Here is a 24,018-nt window from a genome sequence, read left to right as displayed (position 1 = left end):
CACAACACTCATCTGGTCGCAGTTGATCTGAGCACGAACCACAATATTTGCTCAAATAGTTAGTGTACACTGGAGACTCCTCGATGAAACTAACTGATTTGTTACAGGTGTCTTCAGCCATTGTTTTAAAGGCATCGCTGTTAATTACAGGAGGGGCATTGATTAAAAGTGACTGTTGACGATGCCGGTCCTGGACCCAGTTCTTCTCTAGGTTGAACAAGATAACACTGCCGTTGTGAGGTAAGTAACCACCAGAAGGTATGAATCCTAGATTGCTTAGTTTTCTGAGCAAGTTGCTATTCATTTCACCCCTGAAAAGAGTATTTAAAGTTACACTACTGTATTCGACTGTTTGTTGAATTTTTAGAGCATTTAACAATAATTCAAATGATTTTTCCAAAATGTTGTGTCTAATGTCACTTCAATACTGGATAGAACTATAGAAAAATAAATTACGTTACAGAAAATATGACTCAAACTGAAATCAAAACATTTGATAAGTATCGTACAAAATTATTTAAACAATGGATTCTGTGGTATATAAACAAAATTAGTGCAAAAATACATAAAAGCATAAAAATAGTCCCAAAATATATTTTCTAAAAGTAAAATAAAAAACAATACCTGTTTTATGTCAAAATATAAATGATCTTAATTAATAAATGATCTCATAATCATTAGAATTACAAATCTTGTACAGTCCCAAATCAAGAGAAACAATTTCATTAGTCACAAGAGGCCACTTCTTTCCATCTTTTTCTATGCACCAAAGCTCAAAAGCATTGCCGGTTGTACGGCAAACTTTAAATCCATCTGCCGAAATTACGAAATCAAATTTTTCTCCTCGATATGAAACACCTGTATAGGTCACCTTTGAGCAATCTGGGAGAAGATTAGGATTAACTTGAGAGAAATTGTTCAAACACTCTTGCACCTAGGTAACCATAGAGTAAACTTTGCAGAAATCCACCAACAGCTGTAAGGAAGTTTGTGCACCCCATGGCACCTGGGTACTCATTCCAAATTCTAAAAGGTGCCCGCAGATTTTTGAACTGAACCTTAAACAACTCCGCAGCAGTGTCCAGTTGGCCCAGTTCCAACATTCCGATACTGTACATGCTGTAAGTCATGCCAGGTCCTCTGTCAGTACACTTCTCATACTCAATGATGTCATTTCTGCGAACATCAGGATCCATAGATACACCAAGAGGATATCCAAGCAATACAACTGATGCTTGTTTTATAAGGGTACCTTGAGTGTAGCCATCATACTCGGGGTGGTACCTGAGTTTGTCGTCAAATGGTATTTTAATACCCTGCTTTTCCTGACTGACAGTTTCCCATCTTGGATCTGGGATCTTGCCAAGCTTTTCCGCAGCTTCAATTGCAAATAAGAGATTAAGACGAGCAGCAGCGTTGGTAAAACAAGAGTTGTTCACATTATAATGATACTCATCTGGATCCATCACGTGATCGATAACGAAATTACTACCATCCCATTCCACCCTAGAAACCCAGTAATCAGCAGTTTCTTTGACAATATCCCAAGCACCATCCTTTGTAAGGATATCCCAAGAACCGGTTACATAGACATACTGTCTTATCGCATAGACAACACAAGCTGTAATGTGCTGCTGGTACTTTGCGTAAATAGCTCCAGGACACACGTCACTCCTGTCCTACCTGACTCCCACGGGTACATGGATCCCATGTAACCATTCTTCTTTGCTTTCCCCCTCTCTTCCTGCCCCGGCAGCATAGCAACTCTGTACAATAAAGACTGCCTCACCAGTTGAGGAAACAACAACATGACTCCAGGAAGCATCCAGAGGTCCTGATCCCAGAACACATGCCCCCAGTAGTCCTCTCCGTCACTGCCATTACCCAAACTACCAGGGCTAACTCCGTAGAAGTCAAACGGGTAATTCTCCAAGTCTGGATTTTCAAGAGCAAAGTGTGGGAAAGCACTTAGTATGAAGAAAAGTGAGGACTTTACAGTCTTTGCAAAGTCTGTATTATCAACGTCAACATTCACTGATCTCCAGACAAAGTCCCAAGAACGTTGGTGAGAAGACATGAGGGACTTGTTGTTATAATAGTGAACAGCAAGATTATAAAACTCTACCGCCTCGTTGTGGGTATATCCAAAAGCAAACAAGAATGTGTGATGTCCCTTGCTTAGTTCCTTTGAAAAGATACTTGAAACACAATAAACCTTCAAAACGGGAGAATCTTTAGTTTCAGGATCTGTAATCTGAGCAGCAAACACCGTAACCTCGCCAAGCTTCTCATCAGGTGATATCTCTTCGTCTGAAGAACTTATTATCTTTAAATCTGTGCTTGGTTTCCCTTGATGGCTTTCCAAAGACACGCTATCACCATTAACTGTTATTTCAGTAACGAATACTCTATTCAATACGCTGTGCGCATAAAAGACCTGACAGAAGCTATCACCATTAACAGTGTAAGTGGCGTTTTTGCAATCAAGTGTATACAATGATTCAGGGTTACTTACATAAGGACAGGACAAGGTATCCTAGCTCGATGACATGAAGTAGTATGCCCATTATACAGACCGTTCATATGAACTGTATCACCATGTAATCTGTGTCCCAAAAACGAGTTAGAAAGGATGACATTGTTGCTTTTGTTAGCAGGAAGTTTTGCGGAGGAAAATGTATAGTCATCTGAGGAACCCTCCATTTAAATGCACATTCCTCAAACCATTAGATTATACCTGAGGATTTAAAGCTGGTTGAGTCAAAATCTACAATCTATTCAACATTTGAGAAATTTGTTTAAAAATTAACCGAAGCACGAGATGATCTTTAAAAGTGATCTCATTTAAGTTTTCTTGTTGAATATTGGATCTAAAAAACGTATAATTAGTAATAACGAATAAATCAAAGATTGAGTAAAATTTTAGCTTGTCGTTGTAAAGTGTAAAAAACGATTGAATCAAATATCTTCAAAAGAAGCAGCAAGCTATATCATTGTACAGAAGAATATCAGAAAAAAATATCTTCAAAAGAAGCAGCAAGCTATATCATTGTACAGAAGAATATCAAAAAAAATACTTAAAATTGCCCACTAATCTTAATGTTGAAATATCTCCCCAACAAAATATAAAACCTGTACAATAAACCAAAACATAGGTTGAATCACGATACTATATACTACATGTATAAAATACTAACACACAGTTTTCAAATTCAAAATAAGCTTATATTAAATGTCAAATAAATAATGTAATCAAGTATAAAACTTTCTAAAAAACAGACAAGATTTGCCAACAAACTGAGGTAATTTACGATAGATCAATTTAAACAGGTTTTGAAAATTAAATTATTTGATGCAATAAAGCAAGCATATATTAGTACAAAAACAAACAATGTTACATGCATAATATCAAACTTATTTTCGAATAGTTATAATAGCATTCAAATATTATGGTCTCAATATAACATAAATAGTAATGTCAATTATATAATAAAATGTTCAACACCAATCAAACTAACAAGCCTTAAGACATTGTAAATTAAATCAGCCAAATAAGTTGCTATTCTCCGAGAAACTAATAAAATAACTAAGCATAGCATATCAGATAGGATTCTAGACATTAAGATTCGGAGCACCTGCAGTAGTTACAGGCATGTGCGGAATAATTCGTGTTTGCTTGAAAAAGTAGATCAAAGGAGTGTTACCCTTAAAGTCCAACTCATTGGGAGAAAGTCCATGATCCACTAAATAAGTCATGACATCTTTGTTCGGGGCATGGATGATGGATAAATGCAGCAGAGAGCGTCCCTGGTCATCCCTCTGGTTGATGTCAAATAGCCCATCATATTCCAAAAGTGTCTTCAAAGCTATGACGTTTTCATATTTCACGGAACAATCTAAAAGTGACTCACCCTTCTTGTCTACATGTAAAAACATGGCCTCAGCTTTCTCTGCATCCATGGTCTTTTTGATGAAGTCGAATATGAAACTGAACGCACTGTCGCTGACATCACTTGCCTTCTTCTGTACGCTAAAGAACAAAGGAGTATCTCCTCGCTTTGATTGGATGGTCACATCTGCTCCAGCCTCCAGTAATCGCCTAACTTTGTACACATCACCTCTTTGAGCAGCTAAATGAAGGGGAGTCCATCCGTGCATGTTGAGTGCACTTACAGCTATACCAGGAACTTGCAACAGGGTCTCCATCATCAGGTGTCTCTCTGATAAACATGCCTGGTGAAGTATTGTCTCCAGCAATACACAACACTTTGCATTTACATCTGCACCTAATTTAATCAGAGTTTCCACAGAGATGAGGTCACTGTTTGCTCCAGCTAGGAACAGGGCGGTTTCCCCATATGAGTTTGGAGCGTTGACGTCAAATCCTGAAACATTTAGTATTTGAAACAATCGAGTTGAAGACTAGCAGAAGTTCAGTATACAAGATGCTCGAATTATCAAACTGCTTAAATAACTACACTCAAATCATTAGTAACATTATCTTGCTATTAACGAAAATCATGATATCAATATCACACGACAGAGTAACATACCTAGCTTGACAAGCTGCTGGATAATGGAGGTAAGAATTGGCAGCCCATCATGCCGTGGTTTCCGTCTATAGGCAACAGCAGATAAACATATGTAGTTGTGGAGAGCATTGTTGTCGTTTGGTGCTACCACTTTCAGCCATTGTTGAACTACAGGCTGGTAGATGCAGATGATTAATCATAGAATTACTTGAATGAACAAAATAAATACTGTTTTATTCCTTCTTGGCTTTATAGTCAGCAAAATACAACTTTTCATCTGGTACATACCTTGCTGATATTTTCAAGGGCTTTATTTATCAAGAATTCTATAACTGATCTCTGCCTGAGAAAGATTGGAATCATTTTCGTGATGAGTAAATTAAAAAATGCTTTTAATATTGTGTTAAATTATCATGACTTGCTATTTCTGTTACCAAAATACTTGATCTATGTGACTATTCATATTCGATTTGTGTTACTGATATAAAGATATAATATAAGACAATTTAGTTGAAATTCATACTGTTCCATCAATTGTTTAAACTGATAAATAGCCAGTCAGTCAGTGGCGTAACTTTGCCTGTTGGCGCCCCCCCGCTCAGTGACGAAAAGCGCCCCCCTAAAATTTTTTGTGTCCCTAAAAAAAAAAAAAAAAAAAAAGGTCGGTTACTTTTTTTCTCGCCCCCCTACAGCTTTTTGCGCCCCCTGAAACAAAAAAGGGTACCCCAAATATTTTTTTCGTGTCGACCGAACGCTAAATTGGACAGGGAAATACACAAACAAGGCGTTTTTTCAGTGAAAGGGCCTAAAATTCAGAAAAATTGCGCCCCCCTTATACGGCGCCCCACCCTGCACAGCGGGGTCTGCGAGGCCCTAAGTTACGCCACTGCAGTCAGTTGAAAACAAATTCAAGTCATTGGGCAAAAATTATTGACATTAAAATTTCATTTAAACCTGTAATAGCATGCCATCATCAAATAAGTCTCTTTATCTTCAAATATTTGAAGCCATCCATCCCCTTCAAATGTTGTCTTCAAAAAAGGTAGTTCTCCATCACGTATTCTATCGCGTGCTAAAAGGTATTGCTGTTCTTCTAAAGAATGAGCCATAAGATATCATGTATCCTGGCGGTGATGATATTTTAGAGGAAAATGAGTTTAACATCATTGTTGCATAAATAGTACATTTGATAAGGATTTTTAATTTTTTGTTAAGGTATTGCAAAAGTGAGGAAAACATTGGAATTTTCTTGCGATATGAACGAAATGTGCAGCAAAAGTGTAGCGAATATTCTTGAATATGACAGGCTAATTTGTATTAACAAGCTCATGTTGATATTTCAGAGGAAAATGAGTTTAACATCATTGTTGCATGAATAGTAAATTTGATAAGGATTTTTGATTTTTTTAAAGGTATTGCGAAAGTGAGGAAAATATTGGAATTTGCTTGAGTGAGAGATATGCACGAAAGTTGCTTTTATATGACTAACAATCTTATATCCCAGGGCTTTGCTATAAGCATATATTTGTGTTACCTGTATGTCTTAATATGATCCTTTTACTACCATTTCATATAACAAAGGTGTAGTAACTGGTACTGATTCATAAGGTTAACAGCGATGATGATATTTTAGAGGAAAATTAGTTTCACATCAGTGAGAAAAATGAGTGAGAGATATGCACGAAATGTGCAGCAAAAGTGTAGCGAATTTTCTTGGATAAGACAGGCTAATTTGTATTAACAAGCTGTTTAATCATAATTAAGTTTGGTATTTCTTTTGGTATACTTTTTAATACTTTCAACACTACTATATAACAAATAATTTGAGGATTTGGAATCTTACTTCAATACTACTGTATAGTTTTTCTCAGAACTAAAGAGTTTGGAAATCCGAGTCTGGTCCTCAGTACTTGGCAGGGTATTATGGCGGATATGAAGTTGAAGAAGAAACTGGAGATAGAGTTGGAGAAAATCAACACCTCCCTTAAGGTAAGAATATCTGAGTGTGATGATGTTAAAAAGTGTACTAATACAAAGGAGGGCATTTGGCAGTCCCTAAAAATGGCTTACAATTTAGCTGAAAAAGCAATCGAAGCTCTGTCTTGCCCACAAGAATCCAGTACACATGAACAGGTTTTAGCTATTGTAAGAGAGGAACTAGCTTCTACACTGCCACATATTATTCAGGAGAGCTTGGCAACAGCTCAGTCAGGTATAATTCTAGTGTGAAGTCTTTGCATACTGACAAGGTCAGGCACACTCTGGTGGTCGAAAAGAAGTCTGAGGACTTGGGACCTGATGGAGATAATAAAATCTCGGGTGAAGAATGGACAACAGTTGTGAAAAAGGATCTTAAGCAAAAACTGAGCAATATTCCTGTAGTTAGGGCTAATCCCCCTAAAACCGAAGGCGTTGCCAGACTGGTGTTCAAATCCAAAGAGGATCTAGGTCATGCAGAAGAAGCGCTTAAATCCAATTATAATGTCACATCTAAGTCGGAAGAACTGAGGAAGCTTAATCCAAAGATAACTATCTCAGGCCTTGATGCAGACATAAAGACGAAGGAAGAGCTAGTGGAGGGTGTCCTGAAGAAGAATGACACTATCAAGACCCTGATGGAAAGTGGTGATGAGTTCAAGGCTGTCTTTATGGATGACAAAGATAGGTTTGCCGTTTTGCAGGTTTCACCGGCTATAAGGGAAGTTATCAAAAAGGCTGGAAACAGGATCTGTCTGGGATTGGAAATGTACCCTGTCAGGGACAGGTATCACGTTATACAGTGTTATCACTGTCAAGGTTTTGGTCATACAAGTGGATCCATATACTGCAAGTCCAAAGACTCAGACCCAACATGTTTCTACTGTGCAGGAAGCCACAAATCGAAGGACTGTATTAAGAAGAAAGAGAAAAAGACAGGGGACATACGATGCACGAACTGTTCACATAGCAAGAATCGATCAGAGAAGTCAGATTCAAGACACAAGGCGTCAGACACTCTTTGTCCGTTTTATGTGAGAGAAAAACTGTGGGTCATGTCCAGAACTCACTCATCAAGTGATGCAAAAAACTCCTACCAAATCAGGGTAAAGGAGCTCATGACAAAGAGAACAAAAACCTAAGGGTTGGAACCTTTAATGTCAGATCGCTTGTAAATAAGACAGTGGGAGTGATGGAGCACCTCAATGATCAGAAATGTGATATTTGCTTTGTCCAGGAAACGTTTCTTAAGGAGGCAGATAGTGTAAAGATTCAAGAGATCAAGAGTTATGGCTGGGAGATACTATCAAATCCTAGAAAACACAGAGGTGGAGGAGGTATTGCTTTCCTTTACAGACCAGAAATAACCTTAAAAGTCAACGAAAAGGTAACTAAATACAAAACGTTCCAGGTTATGGAAGCATTGCTCCAATCTGAGACTGAGACAGATTCGATTCGTCTTGTGAACATATACAGGCCTCCTTATACAAAGAAAGCTAGATACACGGAATGTATGTTTCTAGAGGAGTTCGAGAGCTACCTAGATGACTTAAGTACCAAGACTGGTATCCCTCTTCTGATGGGAGATTTCAACATTCACATGGAGCGTCCTAATGATTTGTACCCTATGAAATTGGTAAGACTTCTACAAGACTATGACCTTTATCAAATCATGCCTATTGTACCAACGCATGAACAAGGTGGTACAATTGACCTTATACTCTCTACAGAAAACCTTAGGTCCAGAATGGGCCCAGTTTCGGTGACTAAATCAGGAACATCCTCTGACCACTTTCTAGTTCATTTTGATTTAGGGTATCACTGCTGTAAGAAACCCAAGATGATTTGGAAAAAGGTTAACTACCGAAATTTTAAAGATCTTGACAAAGACATTTTTAGAGAAAGTTTGAAGAACTCATCTCTGTGCCAAGGAAACTTTGACTGGTCACTAGACGAGGCCGTTACACAGTACAATGAAGTTCTTTCGAGCCTTATGGACACCCATTGCCCAGAAGTGGACAGGAAAGTGAAAGCTAATGAAACGCCCTGGATTGATGAAGAGCTGAGAGAAGTGAGAAGAATGAGAAGAAGAGCAGAGAGAGCTTGGAGGTCTGGAAAAGGACTTAAATCAGCGTACGTAGGACTTCGGGATAAATTTCAGGGTATGGAGTTTGAAAAAAGAAAGGGATACTATAGAAATTCTATCACAGCTTCATCAGGTGATATTAAATCCCTTTACAAGAAAGTCAATCGCTTGTTGGGTAATTCTCAGACAAGTATGCCATCTGGAAATCCTAAGGAAGTTGCAGATGATCTAAAAGCTTTCTTTTCTGGAAAAGTGGAAAACATTCGGTCCTCTATTGAAAACCTTCGTGATTTACCTGCCGAACCCCAGGAAAACAAAGGAGGTGATGAAAAAGAGTCAAAGTTAGAGACTTTTAAAGCAGTAGAAGTGTCCGAGATGGAAACCCTGGTGAAAAGCATGTCAAATAAGTTCTGTGACTTAGATCCAATACCCATGTTTCTCCTGAAACACTGCATTAAAGAACTAGCACCATTTCTCTGCTACATCGTCAACCTTTCCATTGAAACTGCTAAGTTTCCATCAGATCTTAAGAGAGCAGTGGTCAGACCCACCCTCAAAAAGGATGGAGCAGATCCTGACTGTCTAAAAAACTATAGACCAGTTTCAAATCTCCCGGTTATGTCCAAGATCCTTGAAAAGTACATACTCAGTCAACTCAATGAATACTTGGATGCAGAAGATCTTCATTGTCCAGTTCAGTCTGGTTATAGACCAAAACATAGCTGTGAGACTTTATTAGTGAAAATGACTGATGACATTCTTGGGGAAATCGAGCAGGGTAGAATTGTGACACTGGTCCTGCTAGACCTTTCAGCAGCTTTCGACACAATAGATCATAAGATTCTTATCAGAAAACTCTTAGCTGACTTTGGAATCACAGGTAAAGCTAACAGCTGGTTTGAGGATTATCTTCATGCAAGATCTTTCAATGTCAAAGTTGGTCAGGAGCTATCTGATGTAATGTGTCTTCTTTTTGGAGTGCCTCAGGGATCTTTGCTTGGACCGATTCTGTTCATCCTGTACAATAAACAACTTCAGAAGATAGCTGCTAAATATGGGATTCGTATTCAGCTATATGCAGATGACTCGCAGCTCTACATTTCTTTTGAACCCCTAATACCTGGAGAACTAAGTGAAATGAAAATTAAGATCAATGCCTGCCTTGACGAAATAAGGGCCTGGATGCTTGAAAATTATATGAAACTTAATGAGTCAAAAACAGAGCTACTAGTCATTGGGAAGCCTTTGGTTCTTAGAGAATTTGGACAGAATCAAATTTCTGTTAATTTTGGGAGTACGGAAGTGATGCCAACAGAATGTGTCGGTGACAATTGGAAGAGTTTAGGAGTCAAACTAGACCCAGCTTTTACCATGGAAAGACAGCTAAACAGTGTTAAACAGAAGTCAATGTGGGCATTAACTAATCTGAAGAGAATACGATGTTATCTTGATGAAAGTTTAAAAGTTATGCTAGTGAAGCAACTGGTTATATCAAAGCTTGACTACTGTAATGCACTGTATGTTTGCCTACCGATGAAGTCACTGCAAAAGCTCAAATCTGTACTGAATGCTGGAATACGATTCATCTATAACATCGATGACCGTGATGTAGATCTTCTTGAATACTACAAAAAAGCACACATTCTCCCCATTGAAGAACGAATAAGTTTCAAGATTTGTCTTCTGGCGTATAAGGTTATGTACAGCCAAGCACCACCATATCTGTCTGATCTTCTTCAGATTGACTCCCAGGCAGCATATTCTAAAACACGGCAACTGTCTGGTGATGACTTAAGGTTTAAGGTCAGTAGACTCAGTAAAATCAGGCTAGGTGATAGGAGGTTTAGCAACGCAGCCCCAAAACTCTGGAACTTGCTACCGTATACGGTAAGAAAAGCTAACAACATTGATACTTTTAAACGGGCTTTAAAAACCCATTTTTTCAATCATTTAGAACATACCTAGTCGTATTTATTTCCGTGTTCTTTTTTCTTTTTTAGAATGTTCCTAGAACCTGGCCTTAGTTTGTAGATTATTCCATGGGATTTTTTAACTGCCATGAGTTGTGTGTATAGTTACACTTACACGGAGAGACTAGACTGCCATTTGCCATGCCCTGGCTTGTTTTTATTTTTATAACCTGTATCCTTGGCCGGTACCACATGATTGCAGAGTTGGTAGCACATGCTTCGGCAATCTACCTGTACCTCAGTGAACCGGTGGGTGAACGGCAGCTTGCTTGCAAGCTGTTGGGTACAGGGTGATGTAGTGTGCGAGTTCCCTTAATTGGGTGCGACAATACTCAGGGAAATTGGACTGGGGATCCGTCGGCCTGGTCTACTTCCTTTCGAGCAACTCATTAAATGATTGTGTGGTATTGACGGGGATGCAGGCCACAGTTTGTGTTTGTTGTTTTGATCTACAAATAAAGAAGAGTGTATAATGAAGTTTAATTAATTAAATTCTTTTGAATAAATAAAGGTAACCATTATGTGTCGAGATTATTATTTTTCTCTTATAGTTTATTCCATCTGATGTCTGATTGTACCACCATGTCTGTCGTATATAGTTTTTAAACGTTAGTGTTACCAATAAAGCAGCTTAAAGGAAAATGAGAATTTTTTGTTGGAGAATTCTAAATTATTATAGTTTTCTCTTTGTTATGAGAGCCGCTCTGACATTAGTAGCTAGTACCATTCTTGGTTACTAGTTGCTAATATGAGCGGGATATAAATACCTTGTTATTATTATTATTATTATTATTATATCTGAACCAGTAACTATTTTAAGGCCTGTTCGAAATTTAGGTTAAGTTAACAGTCGAGTCGGTCTAATTAAATTACTTTCTAATAAACTTTATCCAGTATCTGTGGATGAAGCAAATTTCATGGTTAAGAAATCAAAAAGGTTCTTGCCAGTGATATAGGTTATTGCAATTTGAACATCAATGATTCAACAGGGACATCACTAGTGGGGCAAAATGATTCATATCGTAATAAATTATCCGAGTCTAAATTTCACTAGACCTAAAGGACACCAAAAACTTGTCATTATTTTATAAGAGACACTAAACCGATATTCAAACATAACGGTATCCAAAATCTCTTAAAAACTACTGCTACCTCAAACTCTACAAGATACTGAAATTGTGTGCTCCAATTTCCCTACAAAAGGGATACACATGTTTGACAAGAAAGCCCTCCCTACTAATATGTTAGCCTGACCCACCTGACAACCAAAATTTTCAACCTTAAAATGGCTAAGTGTGATTTGTCATGATTCTGTTGTGTTTGCGAGGAAATCTTAAACGTACACTGTTGAACAATTATCATAACCATGCCCTACTTGATTGAACCACAAAAGATTTTGACTGCAAAAATTGTACCTTCAAACAATAATAACTTGCTGGTTAGTAAAACAAATTTTTAGTAAAACAAATTTAAATTTTGGTATTTATTAATAACAATCAAAACATATCATATCATAAAAATAAAGCCGCGCGTTGGTTGACTGCCTCAGTATGGTGAATAATTTAAGCTTGAAGGTGCCCTGCGCATTTACAGAACAGTATGCGGCGATCACATGATCACGAGGACCTGTGAGCGCCAAATTTTAAGTTTAAGTTTTTAAGTTTTTTTAAAACCTAACTTTATTATTGATAATGAGCGTGTAACCAATCGTCGTGTAATTGCAAATGAGTTCAACAAGTACTTTGCTTCCATTGCATCTAATCTTAATGAAGTGTATTCTCATGACTATTTAAGAATAAATGATTTACCAACATTTACCGACTACCTCCCGAAATCCATCACATCCAGTATTTATCTTAAAGACTGTGACAGTGCTGAAATGATAGAGACCATAAACGAATTAAAAAATGGTAAATCAAGCGACATACCTATTCATGTAATTAAGAAGTCGTGTCAAGTAATTGCACCATATTTAGTGAAGTATTTCAATAGATGCATGCAAGAAGGCCTATTTCCTGAAGAACTTAAGACAGGGAGAATTAGTCCGATTTACAAAAAGGAAGATGAACAGCTTTTAGGAAATTATAGACCCGTATCGACACTACCTGTTTTTGGGAAAATACTAGAAAAACTGATATATGCTAGGTTGTATAGTTTCTTAACCTCTAAGGGAATAATTCATGGAAACCAATTTGGTTTCAGAAAAGGGCATTCCACTAGTCATGCACTTAATTATTCTGTAGAACATATTGAATCGTTAACTAGCAAAAAGCAGCACGTACTAGGTGTCTTCGTAGATCTTTCTAAAGCCTTTGATACCCTAGACCACTCTAAGCTAATAACAAAATTAAATAACTATGGTATCCGAGGAAATGCTCTAAATCTTATCTCTAGTTATTTATCTAATAGAAAACAATTTGTGGACGTTCTTGATGTAAAATCTGATGAATTACCTGTAGAATTTGGAGTCCCCCAAGGGAGTGTGCTCGGACCTCTACTGTTCATACTGTACATAAATGATATTTGTAATATAACAAGTCTAGGTAAATTTGTTCTATTTGCTGACGACACTAATATATTTGTTGCAGCCGACTCAAAGGATAAGGTATATGACATTGCTAACAAAATACTGCAGGCTGTTAATAAGTACATGATAGTAAACCTACTACACATTAATGTAAAAAAGTGCTGTTACATGTACTTCTCTCCAAATAAACGTAACAATAATGAATTAGACGCCGATATAGATAGCTATTACCTATCCATGAATAACAAGGTAATCAAGCGTGTTAGTCAAACTAAATTCCTTGGAGTTATTATTGATGACAAATTAAGTTGGAAACCACACATACAATCTCTTAACAAAAAACTAAGCAGTGCTTGTGGACGTATCTACCGTATTAAGAAATGCTTACCAGAATCACTATATAAACAAATTTACCATTCTCTCTTTGAATCACATCTCGGTTTTGCTATTTCTGTCTGGGGAGGTATTCCTAATATCCAGTTAAAACCAATATTTATTACTCAGAAGAAATGTATAAGAATTCTATTCGGAGACCATAAAAGGTATGTAGACAAATTCAAAACATGTGCTAGAGTTAGACCGTTCGGCTCCCAACGTTTGGGTTGCGATTTTTATGTTAAGGAGTCTACCAAACCTCTATTTGCAAAACATAAATTACTAGCTGTAGAGAACCTATATAGACTACGTTGCCTAATGGAATTTTTTAAGATAATTAAGACAAGAGTACCAATTTCAATGTTCTCTTTGTTCACCATATCTCATAGGAAAGACAATATGTTAATCACACCTTGTCCAACTAAACAATTCATCTATAAATCAGCGTGGCTGTGGAATGAGTTTTGTAAAATTGGCTCATTTAATTTTAATTCCTCTTGTTCTTCTGTTAAGAATAAATTACAAAAGTCATTGATGAATGCCCAAAACAGGTATGGTGCTGAATGGAATGAAAAAAATTTCACTGAATTCTAAGTTAAACACAATATAATCCAGGTATCGGCAGGCGCTGCCACCAAACGACATTATCATGCATATACTTCTTTATTTTCAGCAGCTAGTATGTTAGCGCGCATAACAAGGCGCGTTAGCATTTTACCGCCATTCTAGGTTTCACTGATTTCACAATACACAATACACAATATGTCCAATTTGATTCTAATTGTTGCTCCTAATCTGATAATTCTAATGACAGTGACTGCTCCCTATTAACCAACCGACCAACATTTTCGGTCGAACCCTAAAATTACTAATACCAAATTTAAACCCCACATATGCGTGTATAGTCTCCAAATCTTCTCTCTGCTCTCGGACTTTGTTCTTTTGAATAGAACTGTTTGTATACTTTAACAAATAGTGATTTTAACTTTGAGATAAACTGCTAGATTATTATATTTTTGTACCAATGTTCACCTAACTTAACGTCTCTCACTGACACCATCACCCAGCAACCAATTTTAACATTTAAAGTATAATTTATTAACGATCTGACTACAGACTGGCGGTCAACGTTCCCCGTATAGTAGCTCAACGGAGGGGGTAATCAGGGCACGTGTTAATGAAAAATGTACGTGTCCTTCCACAATCCCCTCTGTTGGGTCACACGTTATTGGGAACTGAGATCGCTATCGTGTAACTAGAAGCAGTATATGCAAAGTAACTTAGGTGATAGGTGATAGGCAATATGAAATTACACATCTTACTTTAACTTTATCCCGTCACCCATGGACTTATCAATTAACGGCTGGTGGTGGTGTCATCGTTTGTCGTACTCAAAACGTTTCGCGGTTGCGAATGCCGGCCCATCGAGGAAAATCGTTTTACTTTGTATTTTAACCATTATAAAGTGTGATTAGTCGGATATGGTACTGAGTTCAAACAGTCCCCGAAACGAAAAAGCAAACATTTGATTTTTGTTTCGGCGACTGAATCGTCGATGGGCCGGCAAATATTTGTTGTCGAGTAGTGTTGAATACTCATATTAACATGATTATTGATTTAATTTAGGAATTGTATATAAATATCTTTGACCAAGTTTAATTGTTAATGAGAATGCACCCCAGCGCTGGGCGCGCGCGGCGGCTTTGATGTTAGCGGCTACAAGCTTGAAGCTAGGCAGCTGCAAAAAATGCCGCGCGCGTTCAGCGTAGGGCTTTTCGTTTTTGATTTTACAAATGACAAAGCAACTTTTAATGATTATTAATGGAATTATCGGATATTTATAATTCAATATGTATTGATTCTTCTGTGGAAAATAAAAATTGTATTTTACTTAAATTGTATTTTACTTAAAGTTCTACACATTTCAATTAAATCTTAGTCAAGTGTTTCCAAGTCTTGTTATTTTATAATTTTAACTTAATAGTTTATTATTGGTAAGTACACACACACACACACACACACACACACACACACACACACACACACACACACACACACACACACACACACACACACACACACACACACACACACACACACACACACACACACACACACACACACACACACACACACACACACACACACACACACACACACACAAACACACAGAAAGTTTAAAATTGATCAAAATTTAATTTGCCATTCATTTACCACCGCGCGCACTTCGCGTCCAAAATTCAATATGACGTATAAATCAAACATTTTCATTGCATTTTGTATTTATATTAATTAAATTCTACATTGTCAAATAAATGCATATTGTCATTTTTCTTTCCTTGTTGACGGATGTTATTCGTTTAAATTTCTTCGGAGTAGCGCGCGACGCTTTCTTCTCGAAATTTTGGCCCGAGGCAATTAACGGGTGATACTCGTAAAATATTTGTTTCAAATATTAGGACCGTCGACGAGTCTACTAACTCAGCGCGCGTCCTGGTAGGTTATAAACCTACAACAAAGCAAGTGCTACGAAGTAGCGCGCGTCGGGCTAGTCAATTAACAACGGACATGGACAACTTTGCTCATGACGAGAAAGGAACTAACACTAAATTGTTAATTTAAGAAACAAGAAAGAAACGCAATTTTTAAAATTCAAAATCACAATTTTATTATTCATCACCAATTTAACAAAAAGAGTTCTAGTTAAAATGTTTTTTAACATTCACATAGCCATGTGTATACGCGTACTGCGTGACGCGCTTGTTTCACAAGTTGAATATATTTTGCCGCCTCCGGCGGTCGCGCGCTACTGCAATGTGCAAGCGAGAGGGCTCTATGGTTAGAGCAATTTTAAACACACTGTTCTAGACTATACAAAATGCAATAAATTTGTGTTGACATACCACGGGCACGAGTTTTAATTAATATTATTTATTTTTCAAAACTTATAAACATCACAAAAATGATTATTGGCTGGTGCATAGTGCTTATTTCCTAAAATAAAACAAACACTTCCTGCAATTTTTGCAAAATCAAAAATGTTTGCCTACGTAAACATAATGCTTTTTTAATATTTGATATTTTGGGAAAATTTGGGACAATGTACAATGAAGATTTTGAGTTATACTTAAATAACGATGTCAACCCTTCCAGATGCAACGATTTTGCTGTGAAGCAAGAATTATTCGCGCGGCGCGTCGAAGTCCTCCAAGAGTTAGCCCAAAAATTGTATTTTGGGCCAAATATATATTAAAAGTTTGCGACTTTCATTTTGTAGATTTTAGTCCTTTGATTGGCTAAAATCTGTCCCTTGGAATGTGTCAAGCGTGCGAGCATCATGAAATTGGAGGACTTCGCCGCTTCGACGCGCCGCGCAAACTAGCATTCTTGCTTCACATCGACGAGATGGTTGCAGAGCAACGATCTAAAAGGTTTGACATCGTCAATCAAACATGAGCTCACTGCAAAGAGTCCAAAGACGTGATCACCTTTATTGTTTATGCTTTAGTAACATGAAACCCAGCCAATATGCAAAAAGGTTTGCTGCATGGCTATATCCAGATTGATAAACTGGAGGAACAGTAAACAGGTAGATGAATGGAAATTTGTTTGAATAGAGTTTAGAGAGTAAAAATTGAAGATTGAAGGTTTAACCCATTAGGGACGATAGGGTCGTTTTTATAACCCACCTTTTCTAGACGAAAAACCAAATTACTAAACGCTATAACGAATCTATAGCATATATGCTCTAAATTTATTGGGCTACATATAATGAAGCCCAATAAATTTTGAGTATATATGCTATAGATTCGTTATAGCGTTTAGTAATTTGGTTTTTCGTCTAGAAAAGGTGGGTCATAAAAACGACCCTATCGTCCCTAATGGGTTAAAGGTCGGAAGTCAAAAACCGAGAAACTAAAGTCGAGAACCGATAGCTGAGAACCGAGAGCAGAGAGCAGAGAGTCGAAAGTTTAAAGTTCAGTTCAAATTAAATGTGGAAGAATAAAAACACAACAAAATGGAGGAGTATTTTGATAGGTTTATTTTGATGGGAAAAATCAAAAGAATGACATTTTAAAAGTCGATTTTGGAGGTGAAGACCAAGTTTTAACGACCATATTAAAATATCCTCTTCAAAAATTCTCTTTTTATAAAAGCTTTCTATGTATGTTATAGAAAGAATAGAACTTTTAGTACCTCCAACCTCAATCGTGTTTTGTGCCGTCCTCAGTGACCTAAAATTAGAATTTGTCCTAACTGCAGGACATATTCAAAATGTTCATTGCATCAATATACTGCCTCCAGTACCGTGACGACGTCACTCTCACCGACCTTACTGATTGGTGAGTGGTCACTGGTAAAAATTTTAGTAATAACTTGTAGGTTTACAACCTACCAGGACGCGCGCCGAGTTGGACTCGTCGATATATATATATATAGTGAAACAAATTTTAGTGAAACAAATTTAAAATTTTATCCTTTATTTTACAATCATAATATAATAATATTTATAAGCCTCCGTTTTGAAAGTTTTAAACTTTAATATATTCACATTTCTATTTAAAATTCAATTTAATGTATAAGTCAATAACTGGCCGCCAAAGCCGCGCATTCAGTATAATCTTTTAGCTTGTGTGTTGATAACAGTTGCTCTCTTATCAGTAAAATCGTTTAATTACACTGCGCTCACCGTGTAGCCTTGTAATACAAGTTAAGTACATCATGGACGATATGGAATTATTAGAGCGTGTGTCAGCTCGCTCTGTGTATTTGACTGAAACGCATCAGGATTTCCAGGCTTGGATTACAGAACTTGAAGAAGCCTCAAACTGTGATGAATCAGAGTTCTCAGCAGAACAATTTGAAAAACCAGGGAAACCGACTAAGAAAGTTATGTCAAATTTATTGTACAGTGTGTACAGGCATATGAAACAATTTGTAGGAGAAGCTGTCAAAATGAAAGAAGATGTGGAGGAGTTGAAGAACTCTCTTATTCGATCTCAAAATTCGGTGATTAAACTGCAGAGTGAACTTCTTGAGGGCAAATCAAAGCAGTTGGAATCTGTTCAGACCACCGTTAAATCTGCCCATGCCGTTCAGGAAAGTGTACAAGCTGAGATCAGGTCATACAGTAAAGCTGTTTCGAAGGTCCCGCCGGAAACTGCACTGACAGAACAGAGCTTGAAAAAGGTAGTTCAGAGTGCTGTATCGAAAGAGGACCGCAGTAGGAATTTGGTCGTGTTTGGTTTAATGGAGACAGATGATGAGAAACTATCCGATAAAGTAGACGAACTGTTTGAACAAATCGAAGTAAAACCACGCTTTTAAGCTGTCAGGATTGGAAGGAGATTAGCCGACAAGACCAGACCTGTTAAAATATCGGTCTCAAATACCAACAATGTCCACGATATATTATTGAAATCGAAAAAACTGAAACTGAGTCAGCACCACAAAACAGTTTTCATTTCTCCGGATCGGTCACCTGAGGAGCAAACCAAACACCATCTGCTGGTATTGGAAATGAAACAGAAGGCAAAGGACGATTTGAATAGACGATATTATATCAGAAGTGGTATTATTTGTTGTGAGGACAAGATCCTAGACTAATTTAAATTATTTACGACATTGTCATATTCATTTTCACGCTTGTCTTTTTCACTCACCCTTTAGAGCCGCTCTGACATGGTTAGTAGCTGGCACTTGTGCCGGCAGCTAACCATATGGGCGGGATATAAGCACATTATTTCATTTCATTCTTGAAAACAAGATTAAATTGTTTATGATTATACGACAAATAGAAATAAATTTAAAATTATCCGTGGGTTTTTTAAAAATAAATTATAATCTTACCTAAATCTAAAGCCAGCTTTGTAAAATTTACTATTAGATCATAATATATCGTCAATTCTAAATATTTACAATGCACCATTTCATTAATCTACATACAAGCGTACTCCAGCCCCTGCACGCATCCGTTCTTATGCGGCGCGGCAAGTTTTGTGTAAACCGAATCCAATTGAGATTAGTGACAAGGATAAGGACCCAAGTGCCTCTACGGCTTTTTCGGACCCCTGTGGACCACTACTCTTGAAATCGCTCTACAACTAGTGAACATTTATAACTGTTATATAATATATAACGTCATTTGACAATTATTATCATTAATCTACAATTTAACTGTCTTGCTGAGGGGGAGGAGTAAACGCTTCACAAACTAAAATATTTACAACATACAAAATTTAAAACCATCAACACGGTTATAGTTAATATCAAGGGCCAATTTGGTATACCTCTATTTCGTTGTTATATCTAGTATATCTTCACATCCTAATACTATAATGAAATACAATAGGATACATGTTTCGAGAAAGAAAGGTTGGTCCGATTATTAACAAAAATAAACAAAAGTCCATCAGGGACTCCACGGAGTCGAAAAAGGTACACTGCTGCTGTCTGGTGCTGCTAGGCATTAATTGATCAAGATGTTTTATTGTATTGGTTTTTGATGATTCTATTGTTCGTGACTAATCAAGTTCTAAGTGGGGGTATAAAGTGCTGCTTAAGATACTTCGTCATCTCATGTCCAGTATAATGAATAAAATAGTAAACAATACAGTTTCAGTAGTTGACCCATACAGTTAAGTCCGTCATAACTCACAGTTGTTTAATCATCTGTCAATTGTCAAAGTCGTTGTGTGTTTAGTCGCTGAGTTAGCAGTAAGATAAGTTGTATAGAACAGATATTTTACGAGTATCACCCGTTAAGTAATAACAGCCAAATTTCGGTCGAGGAGACGGCAGAAAAACTCCTCTTCAAAAATCTTCCAAAATCTCTTTTTATATTCTGATGATTTTCCGTTTATCAAAGCTTTCTTTGGGAATAGAACTTTGAGTACCTCAATCGTGTCTTGTGCCATCTTCAGTGACCTTGTAAGATGGTCATTCAAGAAAAATTCAGTCAAAACAGTGAAATTTGGGTCCTTTTTAGTTGTTCTTGCATAAGGTCATATGATAATGTAGCAGTGCAAGTTGCTCGAACCAATCTAGCCTGTTCATCATTGAGGTTTGCCTGATTTAAAATTCTATACGCTAATACCATGTCATCGTAAAGATCTTCGTTCTTTCTCAGCTGTTTGAGGATTTTATACCTCCTCTGGAATTCCAAGATGTAGTTGTCTATATCTTCTCCATCTCCTCTCCTGTATCCCTCAAAATTATTTATAAATAAAGACTGGGTACATAAATAAAGACTGGGTACTGTCTTTCTTATACAGTTTGTCCAGTACCAAATAAAGACTGGGTACTGTCTTTCTTATACAGTTTGACGTTTGTCCAGTTCGGCAATGAGTTTATCAACTCCATCTTCTGCCCCTAGCACCTCTAATGTCATGTTTATAGAGACCTCCTGTGGTCTACCTTTCATGTTCATAATCAGCTTACTAGCTTGCTGTTTCGTTGATGCTGCGGTGCCAAGCTGCCATATTAGCACTTTCTTCTTCCATGTGCTGTAATCAGCGCTGTCGTCTAAAACTGGTATCTCACGAAGACTCATAGTTATAGTTTGACTCAAAAAACTCTAAAATTGTCTCTCAATTAGTCTCTAAATTACACACAAACAAAACCTACCTACCTACCCTACTCATCCTCAAATCCTACCACTTCTAACCATCTTAGGCTTTTCTAAGAAAAAAGAAGTTGATGGAAAAAAATATTGATATTTGACCAATTTATGGGACAAAATCTACCAAATTTGATGCGTATGCCCAAATATGGGCATAAGGTTTTTGGCTCATAACTCAGTCATTTTTGATGTAATTTCATATACGAGTTCAGGAGACCACTAGCTACAAGTAGAGCACCTTAAACCTGGGTTTTGAGCATGTTCAGGGTATTTGGCTAAATTGGGCCTTATTTGGACCAAATATGGGTGTGGCTGCCCTGCGGGCACCGTTTGGCGGTTCGGGTCCGGGACCCCCTCAAAAGTTCGGTCACTGGTCCTAGTTTGTTGGTCAACTGCTATCTCGAAATCAAGTTTCACAAAAAAATACCCATTGGCCCCCCCTTTAAATTGTCAATGAGAATGCACCTCAGCACTTGGCGCGCGGTAGCTTTGATGTTAGCGGCTACAAGTTAGATGCCGCGCGTTCAGCGTACGGCTTTTCGTTTTTGATTTTACAAAGCAACTATTAATGATTATTAATGAAATTATCGGATATTTCTAATTCAATATATTATATATTGATTCTTCTGTGGAAAATAAAAATTGTATTTTACTTAAAAAATTGTATTTTACTTATTCAATACCTTTCATATATATATCAAATTTTTTAAAGTATTTCAAACTTACCTACACTCTACAGGACTACTATTTTGGCAGCATATGCAAGCTGTATGATTAATGGAAGATTCTTTTTCCTATGTTTATTAATTTAAGTTCATAAGTTTTGACAAACTTTTTGACCAACGAGCATACATAAGAGCCAAAAGCTTGTTCATGTTGCATGACCCCTTTTTTCATTGATTTACTTACTCCCAGTTCAAGTATGTTCCAGAAAGAAGATGTCAAGAAATTTCCTGGCAACCGCATAAAGTTTGAAACTGTAGAGGATGCAAAGCTAGAGCTTCTTGTGTATCGAAGAAATAGTGATGATGATCCATGGTTTTCTGTTTGCCAAGATGTCCTCAAGATCCTGGAAAATATTTTCGAGAGTCCTCCATATCTTACCTGTTGCGATGATATGTACGTCAGCTACTCATTTGTGTCTGTGCACAAATTGTGGGTCTTGGATCTTCGATTAAATGAGTAAGTCCACTGTTGCATCCAATCATTTAACTATTTTTTAATCAGAAATGTTTACATCTGTGAAATAGAAGGGTATAGTAGCCCAAAAGTAATTGTACAAACCGCTTCTTCTTTCATGTGTCATTTTATTTCACTTCATTTTTTATTTTATTTTCGTGTGTTATTTTATGAAAAAATATACAATTCAGATCATACTTTTTCAGGAATCCTACTCCTGCAATAATTACTATGCAATCTGACGATCAGGATGGTGGTCACATGATGATGGACATTTTGTATAGGGAGGAAAACTTTGATCCCTTTGTTAGACAATTACTCCCACACATAGACCCGTCTAACTCTTTTCAACTCGAATCAAATGAAAATGGAACAGATGGTGAAGCCGTTGTTTCCAGAGAGGTTTTTGAAAATGAGGTCACTGAAAGGGAGTCCCTTGATGATGAAACCAATCCGGTTGAGCTTGTTGAAGATGAAAATAGCGAGGAGTTATATTCTGATCTTGATGTTGACCGTTATCATGATGCTGAAGGTGGAGAGCCTTTGGATACTTCAGTAAACAGTGATAGAGAATCACATTTTCTTGAAGAAAATGGTTTACATATAAGCTCTATTAGAGGTTTGTATTACTTAAAATTTGTAGGCATATCTTTGAGTTTTCTTCAGTTAATAATCAAACCACCAATTACCAATAGTAATATGAATAAGTGGAACTAATTATTTATTTTGATAGCAATAATTTGGTTTCTTCTATATCATTTGCATACGAATAATGCGTTCAATTTATTTTCAGAAAGTAGTACTAGTCATGATATATCAACAGCTGACACGAACGTTAATGAAAACGAATCTAGTACTGATCAACTGTTCGACTCAATAACAAGCGAGGATCTAAACGAAGCTTTAGAAAAGGAAGACGAATTAGGTCCACTGGAGAAGAGTTCCTCCAATGGTTTTGGTGAGCTGACCACGGAGGAGTTGTTTTCCCTCAACAACTTCAACCCTATGTCAGAGGCATGGAATGACAGAGGGAATAAGATAAACAAACAAAGGACCGATCTGACCATGCCTGCTGATAATATAGTATGTTAAGTTTATATTACTGATAATTTGCGATTGGGGAGGCGGATTATCGTTGTGAAGTACTGTACTACTCACGAAGTACTGTACACGATGTTTTCAACCCACGAGTCAGAGAGCAAGCTCTACTGACGGCTCCCAAGGATGTCGTATGCACATGTGATCTGGTCAAGAATGTGGTTGGGCTGTGATTTTATCGACCATGAATACCAAGCAAGCAGATATTTAAATTGACTAGATTTCCACTGGTAAGCGATTCGGAAAATCATGGGCCGGCATAGTGCCGGGGCGGGTATGATCCGCCAACCTCCGAGTTACATGCCTGGTGCTCTACCAATTGAGCTACCGGCCCTATTCAGCTCAGGAATTTCTTGCACGCCTATCAGTAAGCAATCGTGTCGTTATCTCATATCTGCTGCTATTAGTACACTACATTATATGCAGCTGGGATACTCACTGCCATATTTGTGAGTGTGCATACTGTGTGTAATGTTTTTAATTTGCGATTTGGGAGGCGGATTATCGTTGTGAAGTACTGTACTACTCACGAAGTACTGATAATATAGTATGTTAAGATAATATAGTATGTTTTCTGTTTGTAGTTTAAAATTTCATTTTATTGAATAAAACTCTTAAGTTTATATAAGTCTTTAAATTTAAAACTTTAACAA

General features: G+C 37.1%; 4 protein-coding genes across 4 annotated transcripts in view; 1 reads left to right on the top strand and 3 right to left on the bottom strand.

Annotated features, from left to right (window-relative positions):
* The window catches only part of LOC134823499 (survival of motor neuron-related-splicing factor 30-like), a 48,765-nt gene that overhangs the window by 8,821 nt on the left and 15,926 nt on the right, over positions 1-24,018 (bottom strand). The window lies entirely within an intron of this gene.
* LOC134823662 (protein-glucosylgalactosylhydroxylysine glucosidase-like) lies at positions 868-2,567 on the bottom strand. The gene is made up of 4 exons (XM_063835196.1): positions 2,516-2,567; positions 1,790-2,310; positions 1,059-1,679; positions 868-882 (listed from the first exon to the last, which is right to left on the bottom strand). The coding sequence occupies exons 1-4, from the start codon at positions 2,565-2,567 to the stop codon at positions 868-870; spliced, it is 1,209 nt and encodes a 402-aa protein (XP_063691266.1).
* On the bottom strand, positions 2,908-5,658 carry LOC134823498 (serine/threonine-protein phosphatase 6 regulatory ankyrin repeat subunit A-like). The gene is made up of 4 exons (XM_063834983.1): positions 5,487-5,658; positions 4,821-4,875; positions 4,554-4,707; positions 2,908-4,385 (listed from the first exon to the last, which is right to left on the bottom strand). Exons 1-4 carry the CDS (start codon positions 5,639-5,641, stop codon positions 3,613-3,615), a joined length of 1,137 nt encoding a protein of 378 aa, XP_063691053.1. The 5' UTR covers positions 5,642-5,658; the 3' UTR covers positions 2,908-3,612.
* LOC134823493 (uncharacterized) overlaps positions 22,008-24,018 on the top strand; it is a 39,678-nt gene continuing 37,667 nt past the window's right edge. The window contains exons 1-3 of the mRNA XM_063834978.1: positions 22,008-22,270; positions 22,474-22,886; positions 23,061-23,350. Of these exons, the coding sequence (XP_063691048.1) occupies positions 22,011-22,270; positions 22,474-22,886; positions 23,061-23,350 (963 nt within the window). The 5' untranslated portion in view covers positions 22,008-22,010. The remainder of the gene's footprint in view (positions 22,271-22,473; positions 22,887-23,060; positions 23,351-24,018) is intronic.

This window comes from Bolinopsis microptera, chromosome 11, assembly GCF_026151205.1.
Source record: "Bolinopsis microptera isolate Bmic1 chromosome 11, MBARI_Bmic_1.0, whole genome shotgun sequence".
Classification (NCBI taxonomy): domain Eukaryota; kingdom Metazoa; phylum Ctenophora; class Tentaculata; order Lobata; family Bolinopsidae; genus Bolinopsis; species Bolinopsis microptera.
The sequence above is the reverse complement of the archived record's forward strand: the minus strand, read 5'-3'. Positions and strand labels throughout refer to the sequence as shown.

Excerpts from the sequence above, each read along its gene's own strand:
- LOC134823498 (XM_063834983.1), bottom strand. The coding sequence starts at position 5,641 with ATGGCTCATTCTTTAGAAGAACAGCAATACCTTTTAGCACGCGATAGA. Across the intron at positions 4,876-5,486 it reads ATGATGGCATGCTATTACAG|GCAGAGATCAGTTATAGAAT; the intron begins GTTTAAATGAAA and ends AATCTTTCTCAG. Across the intron at positions 4,386-4,553 it reads CCAGCAGCTTGTCAAGCTAG|GATTTGACGTCAACGCTCCA; the intron begins GTATGTTACTCT and ends TAAATGTTTCAG.
- LOC134823662 (XM_063835196.1), bottom strand. The coding sequence starts at position 2,567 with ATGGGCATACTACTTCATGTCATCGAGCTAGGATACCTTGTCCTGTCC. Across the intron at positions 2,311-2,515 it reads ATACCTTGTCCTGTCCTTAT|ACGAAGAGATATCACCTGAT; the intron begins GTAAGTAACCCT and ends TAAGTTCTTCAG. Across the intron at positions 1,680-1,789 it reads TGTTGTTGTTTCCTCAACTG|GACAGGAGTGACGTGTGTCC; the intron begins GTGAGGCAGTCT and ends GGAGTCAGGTAG.